Source organism: Nematolebias whitei, chromosome 11 (genome assembly GCF_014905685.2).
Source record: "Nematolebias whitei isolate Nwh7 chromosome 11, NemWhi1, whole genome shotgun sequence".
Classification (NCBI taxonomy): domain Eukaryota; kingdom Metazoa; phylum Chordata; class Actinopteri; order Cyprinodontiformes; family Rivulidae; genus Nematolebias; species Nematolebias whitei.
Window position 1 is genome coordinate 46,077,482 of NC_056508.1, and position 11,682 is coordinate 46,089,163.

Consider the following 11,682-nt stretch of genomic DNA (forward strand, 5'->3'; position numbering starts at 1 on the left):
TTAACTAACATATTGGTTAACACTTTACTTAACTAACATATTGGTTAACACTTTAGTTAACTAACATGCTAGTTAACATGTTAACTAACATATTGGTTAACACTTTACTTAACTAACATAATGGTTAACACTTTACTTAACTAACATATTGGTTAACACTTTAGTTAACTAACAGGCTAGTTAACATGTTAACTAACATATTGGTTAACATGTTAACTAACATATTGGTTAAAACTTTAGTTAACTAACATGCTAGTTAACATGTTAACTAGCATGTTAGTTAACACTTTAGTTAACTAACATATTGGTTAACACTTTAGTTAACTAACATGCTAGTTAACATGTTAACTAACATATTGTTTAACACTTTAGTTAACTAACATGCTAGTTAACATGTTAACTAACATGCTAGTTAACATGTTAACTAACATATTGGTTAACATGTTAACTAACATATTGGTTAACACTTTAGTTAACTAACATGCTAGTTAGCATGTTAAAACTAACATGTTAACTAGCATGTTAAAACTAACATGTTAACTAGCATGTTAAAACTAACATGCTAGTTAACATGTTCACTGTGGGATAAATGTCCCCTCTCAAGTCAAAGTAGTTTTTAAAAGACTGATTTCTTCTCTTCTCGTAGCTTCCTGCTCGTTTCTGTCGTCACAGTGAGTCATTTCCACTCGTGGTTTTATGTTTTGGTGTTTCAGGCCTGACGGCGCCGTGCCGGGGGACGTCCTGGTTCTGACCAAACCTCTGGGGACTCAGGTGGCGGTGAACGCTCACCAGTGGCTCGAACAGGTCCGTGACGCAGCTCCAACGTAACTCGGAGCGCTGCCGTCTGCCCGCTGTGTTGTCGTCCGGCTTCTTTTTGTTTGTTCGCACGTAAACCACTCTGTTTTTTAAATGATTCACCTTTTCACTGTTCTGTTTTTACTTTCTAATTGTCGTGTTACGGTAAAGTCTCAGTCTGTAAACTTTTCAGAACTTCTGATCCGCTCAAGAAAATTTAACAAAACACGTTCCATCTAATCCAGGGGTAGACGTATGAAGTCTGTCATTGTGTGAATTTGTTTGTTTTGGGTGACTCTGTTAGCAAAATATCCCATGAACCACTGGACAACCTTTAATGAAACTCACAGGTGGATGTTTGTGTACAATTGATTAACTATTGAGGTCAGTCCAAGTCAAGGTGGCCGCCACAGCTAATCCACATTAGCCAGCTTTACACATGGAGCTCACATTTGGTGTGGTAGTAGCTGAGAGTCATCCCCAACACACCCACTGGCTGAGAAATCTCAGAACATTGCATGAGATTAGCAAAATGTTATGATTAAGGTTATCTCTTTAATTATTATGAACGACTAAAGGCCTGTAATTTAAATCACCGAAGGCTTTGATAATCCAGGTAGAAAAATCCAAAAACGTTCAATCTGGTCCTCTGGACATTCAAAAAAAAGAAAATTGTAGAAACATTTCGTCTTTCATCCGAAAGACTTCTTCAGTCTGAGGTGCTGTGTTCAGCTCAGTCTGAGTTTGGTTAAAGTCACTGATTTAGATTTAGAGACTAGTTTTTCAGTCAAACTGAGATTTAACGTGTTTGTTTTATTTTTCTGCCTCGTCAGCCTGAAAGGTGGAACAAGATCAAGCTCGTCGTCACCAAAGAGGAAGTTAAAGAGGCGTACCACGAGGCCATGTTCTCCATGGCCACGCTAAACCAAACAGGTGCCGAGTACCTTCCCACCCTGTGTTTCATTCATCAAAGCTGTTTTCTTAGTTGTTATAAAGTTGGTCTGATCCGACTCGCTCGGGGTTCTGTGTTCTCTGCAGCGGCACGCCTAATGCACAAGTACCAGGCTCACGCCGCGACAGACGTGACGGGCTTCGGTTTGCTGGGACACGCCAACAACCTGGCGGCGCAGCAGAAGAACGAGGTGGCCTTCGTTATCCACAACCTGCCGATCATCGCCAAGATGAGCGCCATCAGTAAAGCCGGAGGAAACCTGTTCAGCCTGCTCCAGGGCAGATCGTCCGAGACCTCCGGTAGGAGATTAGTATTCGTGAGGCCGTGCAGAAACCTTCAGCTAGCATCAGCTATGTTTGCATGCACCAAATTCTTTGATCGGTTTGAAATGTTTTCTAATTAAAAAATTCAAATGTATCGTTTGCATGGACCCAATCCCAGTGCTCCTGATGGCCAGTCCGCCCCCGGGGCTCAGTAACTGCTCTCTTTCACTGCGCTCTTTTAGAGCGTTGGAGAGTTTAGAACAGTTTTAAGAACATTGCAACAGTGTCGGAAGGGTTTATAAATCCTTTAAAATATGTATAAATGCTAAAATAAATATAACATCCCTATTTTGTGGATTGTCACCCATCACGGGGATGTCTGGAACGTAACCCCCGTTGTATTAATAGATAACTAATAAATTCACTTCCTACAATTAAAGAACCTGTAATTATAAATTCATTCCAACGAGGGATTTGAATCTTGAAAATTCATATTTTCTGTTAAAATAAACAAAATGACCATTTCTTCCACCTCAACAGCCTTTTTTTTTTTTTGCTTCACTGTAAGTGATTAGTACATGTTGACCCGTCTGTCCCCGCTCGTCTCCGTCCCTCCAGGTGGACTGCTGGTGTGTCTTCCGAGGGAGCAGGCGGCTAAGTTTTGCTCGGAGATGAAGAGTCACAACTCGGCGGCAGGAGGCTCCTCCAACGGCGCATGGATCATTGGAATCGTAGAGAAAGGCGACCGCTGCGCTCGCATCATCGACAAGCCTCGCATCATCGAGGTGCCGCCGCGAGGCAGCCAGGCATCGAACCAGGAGAACAGCACCCCCAACCTGGACCTGAGCAGCAGCCTGTCGTAGTCTGGCACCGTTCAGACGACCAAAAGTACCGTCGACAAACAAACCTTTCAGCTTCGTTATCAAGAATCCAGGGTGGCCACGCCCTGTTTTATCTTTTTTTTTTTTACTTATTTAATTTTTTTAATGTTTTGTTGACATTGTGGAGCGCCTGGCTCTGCCCTCGTCTCATTGGAAGGCTTGAGCAGCTTCCTTTGATCAGCGGGGCAGCGGATTGGCTGTCCAGCACTAAGCCCCTCCCACTTTTCCTTCATAATGAAGCTCTGCGTACTAAACCCCGACCGGGGCCAGGTGGAGCTGATGTTTGTCTGGAGCAGTGGTTGGGCTGACCGTGCTGGAGGTTTAAAGCATGTTTTTGTAGATTTTTTTTTGCTTTTCACAATCAATAAAACCATCGACTCGGACTGATCGCAGCGCAAGTGTTTTATTTTATGTTGAAAACTACAAATCTGATCTGTTCAGACCTAAACAAGCTTTTAGTGTAAGAACTACTAACAAATAAATTTTCTGCTGAATTATTTCAAACGAGAACAAACAAAGAACAACTCCGCTACTGACGTGCTCAGGACTAATTGTTGGAGTTAAAACGTTGTGTGAACTTTGACCTTTAAGCAAATTAACTTCTATAAAAATCAAGACAAAAATAATTTTTATATTCTTTGAATATGCACCACAGTGTCCACCAAAATACAAGGTTCCCGTTTGCAATCTTTAAAAAGACATTTTGTTTTCTATTCCAGGTCTGAAAATATGTAGAAAAGTTTTGTATTTTCAAACTACTTGTTTTAACAAAAAGAACACATTTGACTTCAAATATTAAGAGCCAGAATAATTTACAAAACTTATAAATTAACGATGATCTGTGTCACCTTCTGGTGCATTAATTTTATTCAGCGGCAGCAGTTTGCATGAAAGCTGTATGAATTAGGAATAAATAATTTCAGACCCTTTGTGATGCGAACTTTGCTTTATAAATTTAAGCATTTATCTGTTGAAGAGGTTATTAACTCACCTTAGTCCAACTAAAACATCCTTTTTTCTGTTTCACTTTTCACCAATACATTTTTCTTAATGAACAGCATGTTAAAATAAGAGGACCATAAACTCATAAGTAAACTTGTCTGCGATTTATTTTTGTTTACTGATGTTCTGAGTAAAATCTGTCCTCTGAGGAAAAAGTGACATTTTTGCAAATTTACAGTAAACATTTGTGCTGGAACTTAAAATAGCCTCAAGGTTTGCTTAAAAAATAAAAACGGTCAACTTAAATTCATACCATAAACAGAATGTACAGAAAACCTATAAATAATAACATAAACATGAATTTAACTGGTTTGGATCGCTTTAATTTCTGACAAATTTCTAAACTATACTTTGCACTTACTAATTTGTGTCCAGAAAACAGGAAAATTCCAGCTGGTCAATGAGCTTCAGTAATTGAGAAAAATTGTTAAAGACCAGCAAGTTTGGTTGGGAGGAAAATAGGAGGGGGGTTGAATATAGTACTGTATAATCATTTCGTTCCACCTCATGTACCACATGTGATGAGAATTTCAATAAAATTGACTTGACATATACTGTATACAGTGTATGTATGTAACAGTGCTGTTTGATTAAAACTTTTGCACAGGAGTTGTACAATACCAGCGTATTTACCAGGTAAATAAATGGTTTTGTACCTGTTTTTAAACAATATACAAAAATGTAAAAATAAAACTTTTAATAGAGTAATTCAGTATTTTTCTAGCTGGTGTATCACAACAGAGTTTGTTCCCTTCCATCCAGCAGGGGGCGGGGTTAAATCGAGCATCGAAACAAACGAAGAAGAAAAAGACGGAAGTGATTAGAAAGTAAACAAACCAGTCATTCCTTGTAATCTTGGCAGTATTAAAATCGCCAGTTTGTGGTCTCTTTCTGTAATATTTCTTAAGCTTTAGTCTTTATAGTGTTTTAGGGTGTGAAGGGTCACGTTGGGATGTTGAAGTTTTGATTTAGTTTATTTTCCAGCGGTCGTCATGCCGTACCTGGGCGGCAAGGAGACAGCGAAAGAGCTGAGGAGAGCTCTGTCCAATCCACACATCCAGTCCGACCCGTTGCGGCACCGCAACATCATCCTGAAGGTTATCAGGTGGGTTACATATTCAAACTCCCCCTTTTTGGCTCACCTGCTGGATCTGCAGGGCCGTAAATACATATTCAGAGGACCGAAGCCTCACGTTCACCTTTAGCCCCCCCACTGACTCCCCCATACACGATTAGACACACATGTCTTGTTTCTAGTTGCTACAACACAAACCTAAAACCAGGATCAGTGGCAAAACACATCAGCAATGTAAAAGCATTTGTTATTTTTAGTTAAGATAATTAAAAACAGAAGGCACCCCGAGCACAAGTTTCCTCCTGTGGGATGTGCTATGTGTGTAACCACTGATCACAAAGCTGACAGTTTCTTCTCCCGGCTAATCTTTTGTTTTATGTATGTTATCGACTGGTGGAGGGGTTCATCAGGCAGTTTCCCTTTGTTCCCAGAAGTTCAAAGTCAGAAAAAGTCACTTCAAGTCGTGACTCCAACTCAGAAAGTTGGAGAATCCTAACCAGCCCCAACCTCAAAATACAAAATGGCTGCCTTGCCTATGAAAACTCTCACTAGCTTCAGTAATAAACTCTTTATTTTAACTTTAATCAGTTTGCAACTGAACCACTATTAGTAGCATCAGCAGCCGTTTGTTTAAAAGCACAGGATGCAGAGAAATCCATTATCAGCTGTTACTGCTAATAGTGGTTAGCGTTAGCCTGGTCAGAGTCAGAGTTTCTTTATTGTCATTCGCACCTCATGTGGTACATGTGGTGGAGCGAAATTATGTACACAGGGTCCCAGTTACATCCAACAATAAAATGTATAAGAAAAACAGTAATAACATCTAAGATATGAACTAAGAAAAACATCAACTAAATATACACTAAGCACTCATAACATAAAACATTGAACATCAGCACAAACATGAACATGAGTCTGTGAGCAGATGTGCACGCATGAACACATCAACATTGAAACAGATCAGCAGCAACATGAAACAGATCAGCAGCAACATGAAACAGATCAGCAGCAACATGATATGGTTTTTCACAGTGATTATTCTAGTTAGAGATTCATGAGTCTAACAGCCTCAGGGTAGAAGCTGTTCCTCAGTCTAGTGGTTCTACATTTAATGCTCCTCAACCTCCTTCCTGAGGGGAGTGGGGCAAAAAGTGTGTGTGCTGGGTGGGTGGGGTCCTTCATGATGCAGGTGGCCCTCTTCCTGCATCTGGAGGTGTAGATGTCTGTGATGGTGGGGAGGCTGATTCCAACACTGAGCAAAACTAAACAAATCCTACAGTTTTTTTTTTGTTTGTTTGTTTTTTGTGGCATTCTGACGTCATTCCCTGATTGAGACAAATGAAATGCAGAATAAATTCAACTGTTTATCACCCGCCCTCATGAAAGTCAAGCTGAGAAAACATAAAAATGATAATTGCACTGTGAAATTTACAGATATTGAGCTGCATTTTTGGTGTGGTAGTAGTTGAGGGTCATCCACATCACATGCTTTATTTAACCCTTCGTGTGTATGACAGCAGAATATGTGCATAGCATGCTGCTTCTGAAAAAATACGTGTTTCTACTTACTCCACTAGCAGTTCGTCAGTACAGCGCTGTCTGAAAATATGTCATCCATTTGGCCACAGTTTGCTCAGGAGATTGACTCATCGTGAAGAAAATTACATTTATTTGGTGTCTACATGAACAAAAACACAGGCAGGCCCGTATTTTTAGTCTTGTTTTAACTTTATGCTGATTTTAGCACATTTCCACCATACGATACAATAAGAGCAGCAGACTTGATTTCATGTTTTACATCTACATTTATCACATGTCTCTAAATATCTCTCCACCTCAGGGCGATGTCACAGGGTGTGGATGTGTCCAGCCTCTTCAGTGAGATGGTGAAGGCGTGCGCCACGGTGGATGTTGTCCAGAAAAAACTGGTGTACATCTTCCTGTGTTCCTACGCCACCTTAAACCCAGAGCTGTCCCTGCTGGTCATCAACACTCTGAGGAAGGACTGCCAGGATCCGAACCCCATGGTCCGCAGCCTTGCTCTGAGGAGCATGACCAACCTCAGGTGAGCAGAGATGCACCTGGACCTGGACTTGTGCTGGACCTGGTATGGATTTGTGATGGCTGTGTTTGTGCGTGACAGGTTGCCCAGTCTGGTGGAGTACGTGGAACAACCTCTGACAGCAGGACTGAGGGACAGAGCAGCCTGCGTGAGACGGGTGGCTGTCCTCGGCTGGGCCAAGCTGCACAATCTCCAACCCGGCTCCGACATAGGTGGAGTTTTATTTCCCTTTATCTTTTATTCCTCTCTTGTTCAGTTTTTAACTTCATGTGCATGTAAGGTGCATGAGTAGACCAGAGAACAATGCAGGAATTTACTTAAGAAAACAAACCAGAACATTCCAGAAGTGAGGTACTGATTGGCTCCTTGGATGCAGAAGAATTATTTTGGCGTCTCAGACATCCTGTCTCTGAACTGACACGTGCTGAAATTAAATCTTTAAGAAATTAAACTCCAAATATTTCATTTATTTTATTTTTGATGCACGCATCTTTGTTTACTTTGCAGCACAAACACTAAACTTAACTTGGCAAATTAAACCTGCAAACAATTTTATTTTTGTTCAGATGTTTACCAGGTTTTATGTAGACTTTGTTTATTTATTTGTCTCAAAGTTGAACGGGCTCTTAAAGTTTCGTCTCTGTGACTTTTCCAGATGCGGCGGTGGTGAACGAGCTGTACAACCTGCTCAGGGATCCGGACCCCGTGGTGATGGTGAACTGCCTTAGAGCTCTGGAGGAAATCCTGAAGGAGGAAGGAGGAGTCGTTATTAACAAACCCATCACCCATCACCTCCTCAACAGGTTGTTGCTGAGCTCCAACACCCGACCAAACAAATACGGTTAAAACTACTGAAGGATTTTCATTCAGTGTATTTATATTTAGATAAAACGCTTGGAAATAACTCAAAACAGCTTAACGTCCTGTAAAACAAAAAGTCTCATGCTGAGTGAAAGAAAACAAAAACACTGACCAAAAACTTTGAAAAGTTTGATTTTTAAACTGTTTAAGTAAAATTAGTGGCAGTAAGAAGAGTTTGTTTACAAAAAAATCCTCAAAAGTTTAAACACCAAAGTTAGTGTGACATGTGAAAAGACAAAATGCTTTCTAAAAGCTAAAAGTCAAAAACAAGCTAAAAAGCTCAAAGTAGTAGTAGTCCCTCGCTACTTCGCTGTTTGTTTATCGCGGACTCCCTCTATCGCGGTTTTTCAAAATAAGATTGGACATGGCACACAGTTGGCTGATGGATGAGCCGCACGATCGGCATAGAATTTTTATTTAAAATAAATTATTTTTCATTATTTAGCACCTGCTGCATCTATGTGCAGCCCAGAGCTGCAGAAAAAGCAAGATAAGGGGGCCGAGATGGTGTAGAGGCAGGGCAGCCGGCTTGGAACCCAAAAGTCCCAGGTTCGATCCCCAGTCACTGCACATCACGTGGCGTCTCTGGGCAGTACACCTCATCCCCAAAATGCCCCCCGGGAGCTTTCAATAGCTGCCCACTGCACCACCTGGTGGTGGATGGGTTAAATGTAGAGACTAATTTCGCCATTGTATGGAAACATACAGTGCTGACATTGTGATGACATTATTATTATTATTATAAGCTTCCTGCTGCAGCTGATCAGCTGTTCACCATGCAGAGCGGGGAAGTGGGCGTGGCCAAGAACGCTTACAGGTGGCTGAGCGTAGTGTGGCCGAGAGGAGGCAGAGGGCTAAAATCATGACATTCTGTGCTCTTTTAGATCGTTTAGAGTTTAGAAATATTCTTTAGAATATTGCAAGTCTGTGGGCAGGGTTTAAAACGCCTCTATAAAAAAAAATATATATATATACACACTATACATACATACACACTAAAATACTGTAACATTTTAAATAAACAATCCATGCTGCAGGGATTGTTTATTTAAAATGTTACAGTATTTACATTTAAATTGTTTATTTAAGGAGGGAGATTGGGAGTAACAGGTGATGAATGTGATTATAGCCTGGCACGTGTCATGACAAAGTTTACTGAACTTGGACTACTGTTTTTCTACTTCGCGGTTTTTCATTTATCACGGGTGGGAGTGGTCCCAAACACACGCGATAATTAAGGAACCACTGTATAAGGCTAACTAATAGCTAAAAGTAGCAAAGATAAGCTCAACCTCAATGTGGCAAAAGGTTGGCTAATAATTAAAAATAGGAAAAGGCTAATAGTTCATATTAGCATAATGCTAGCTAAAAGCATCAAAAGACAAACAAAGTATTAAAATACATGCTGAAAGCTTAAAATAGATAAAGGCTAACTAATAGCTCAAAGTAGCAAAAGTCTTGTTAAAATTATTAAAATACAAGTTAAAAGTATTAAAGCACATGCTAAAAGCTTAATGTAGAAAAAGTTTAATAACTAAAAGTTGCCACGGGCTAGCTAAAAGCTTGAAGTAGCAAAAGATGAGCTAAAACTCTATGTAGCAAAGGACTACAGTAGCTAATCACTTCAAAGTAGCAAAAGGCTAACTAATAGCTCAAAGTAGCAAAATGCTAGCTTAAAACTTAAAGTAACTAAAGTCTAGCTAATAGCTTAAAGTAGCATAAGGCTAACCATTAGTTGAAAGTAGCTAAATGCAGAGCAACTCAGTGACATTTTAAGAGCTTTAAACTTTTCTTTTTTCAGTTTGAACTGAGAAATGAGAAGCTAAGACTCTTCAGTAACAGAAGTCTAGTCGCCTTTGACTGGACCTTTTAGGGTTACCAAGTTCAAGTTAAGTTGATTGTCATTCGCATCATATGTGGTACATGAGGTGGAATGAAATTGTGTACTCAAGGTCTCAGTTACTCCGAAAAATATCAAAAATATAAAGCATAAGAATAAACAGTAAATAAGGATCTAAGATATAAAGTAAATGGACACCAGACCCTGACAGTCTGAGAACATCAGTCTGAACCAAATGTAGCTCGACTCTGAACCACGCTGACGCTTTGAGCTTCAAGTGTTTCAGTTCGTCTTTAGGGTTCTTTATAACTTCCCGTGTTTTGAACCCTGAATCTGTGTTCGCCGTCAGGTTGAAGGAGTGCGATGTTTGGGGTCAGTGTGAGGTTCTGAGGGTTCTTCAGCGCTACCGGCCGCAGTCAGAGGATGAGCTCTTCGACATCCTGTCCCTGCTGGACACCTCCCTGGTCAGCCCCCACCCCCCGGTCATGGCTGCTACCCTCAGCCTCTTCCTGAGCCTCAGCTCTGACCTTCCTGCTGTCAGTCTGGCAGCTCTGGACCGAGCACGTGGCCCCCTGCTGGCCGCCTGCGGGAGCAGCTCCAGGGAGATGAGGTTTACGGCCCTCTGCCACATTCAGGTACACAAAACCTTATTCAGTCCTCGTTACTTTAAATTTTACTCGCGAGCAGCGACACTCAATCAGTAGCAGCTTTCCAAAGATCTGGAACGATTTGAGGGGTGTTCTGATGCTTTTTTACTCTTCTGCTGAGCTCATAACCACAGTTTGATGAAAAGGTTTTTGTGGTTGCAGTTGCTGCTGCGGTCGGCCCCTGGCCTGTTGGGGGAGCACTACAAACGTTTCTTCTGTGGCTACGCTGAGCCGGCCTTCATCAAGCAGAGGAAGATGCAGGTGGAGGATGTTCGCCATTCTGTCTGTTTCATTTCAACTTTTGTTTAAAAGTCTTAATGCGCTCCTCGTGTCTTTATCTTCTTCTTCCAAATAGACAAAACTTTTTCAGACTTTCTGAAAGACTTGGACAGTTTTTCTTTGAGCTTTTGGCTGCTTCATCACTCGTTTCCTGCCCAGAACATTTTTAGACGAATGTTTGTTTATTTGGCCACTGAACTCCGACCTTTGAGTCACTTGGGCATAAAAAGGTTCCTGAACTCAAGGGATGAGCCACGCAACTCCAATTTCATAGGAAAAACAAAATTAAATTATATTTTTAGGCTCTTTGTTTACCGCAACCTGTTACAAAGACAATTTGTTACCAGTTTTTTTGCTAAATCAATGAAAAAATACCAAAGGTAACCGTTTGACGGACAAGAAATATTATTTTGGAGAGCTTCCCAAACAGCTGTTAGCCAGATGTTTGCTATATCTCAGTGTCTTTCAATAAGTTAAGACAATTGGAGGTAAGAAAAAGCGTCAGGACTGGACTGAGAATTTAGAGAAACTGCGAAGGATAATTTATTTTCTTGCTTTCTTTCTAGTTTTCACCAGTCCCAGTCCGGTGAGATTCTGACCTAAAGACCCAGCGTAAAGTTGGTTCTTTACTAAGTTTAGAAAACCTTTTTATGTTCGAGGGATTCAGAGGTCAGAATTAAATCATTTGACAAAAAAAAATTCCTCTGACGATAGTCTGATACGACGACTGAGAAATGAGAGAAAATCAAAGTTTAAAAGCAAAACTTAAGATTTTCAGAAAGCTTGGAGGGCTGTTGATCGAGACCACTTTAAGATCAATTCCGTGTGGATGAAGACTTTTGCACATAAATCTGTTTGCAGGTGATGGTCGAGCTGGTTAACGATGAGAACGTTGTGATGCTGCTGGATGAGCTGAAGGGATACTGCACTGACGTCAACACTGACACGGCTCAGGCTGCGATCTCTGCCATCGGTGCGCACACACACACACACACACACACACACACACACACACACACACACAC

General features: G+C 40.9%; 2 protein-coding genes across 2 annotated transcripts in view; both read left to right on the forward strand.

The window, feature by feature from the left end:
• sephs3 (selenophosphate synthetase 3) overlaps positions 1 to 3,274 on the forward strand; it is a 6,854-nt gene extending 3,580 nt beyond the window's left edge. Inside the window, exons 5-8 of the mRNA XM_037684420.1 lie at positions 714 to 804; positions 1,629 to 1,728; positions 1,834 to 2,046; positions 2,629 to 3,274. Coding sequence (XP_037540348.1) covers positions 714 to 804; positions 1,629 to 1,728; positions 1,834 to 2,046; positions 2,629 to 2,873 — 649 coding nt within the window. The 3' untranslated portion in view covers positions 2,874 to 3,274. The remainder of the gene's footprint in view (positions 1 to 713; positions 805 to 1,628; positions 1,729 to 1,833; positions 2,047 to 2,628) is intronic.
• A 1,611-nt stretch (positions 3,275 to 4,885) lies between these two features.
• ap4b1 (adaptor related protein complex 4 subunit beta 1) overlaps positions 4,886 to 11,682 on the forward strand; it is a 16,287-nt gene continuing 9,490 nt past the window's right edge. The window contains exons 1-7 of the mRNA XM_037684551.1: positions 4,886 to 4,998; positions 6,809 to 7,033; positions 7,112 to 7,242; positions 7,686 to 7,833; positions 10,081 to 10,366; positions 10,541 to 10,639; positions 11,519 to 11,630. Of these exons, the coding sequence (XP_037540479.1) occupies positions 4,886 to 4,998; positions 6,809 to 7,033; positions 7,112 to 7,242; positions 7,686 to 7,833; positions 10,081 to 10,366; positions 10,541 to 10,639; positions 11,519 to 11,630 (1,114 nt within the window). The remainder of the gene's footprint in view (positions 4,999 to 6,808; positions 7,034 to 7,111; positions 7,243 to 7,685; positions 7,834 to 10,080; positions 10,367 to 10,540; positions 10,640 to 11,518; positions 11,631 to 11,682) is intronic.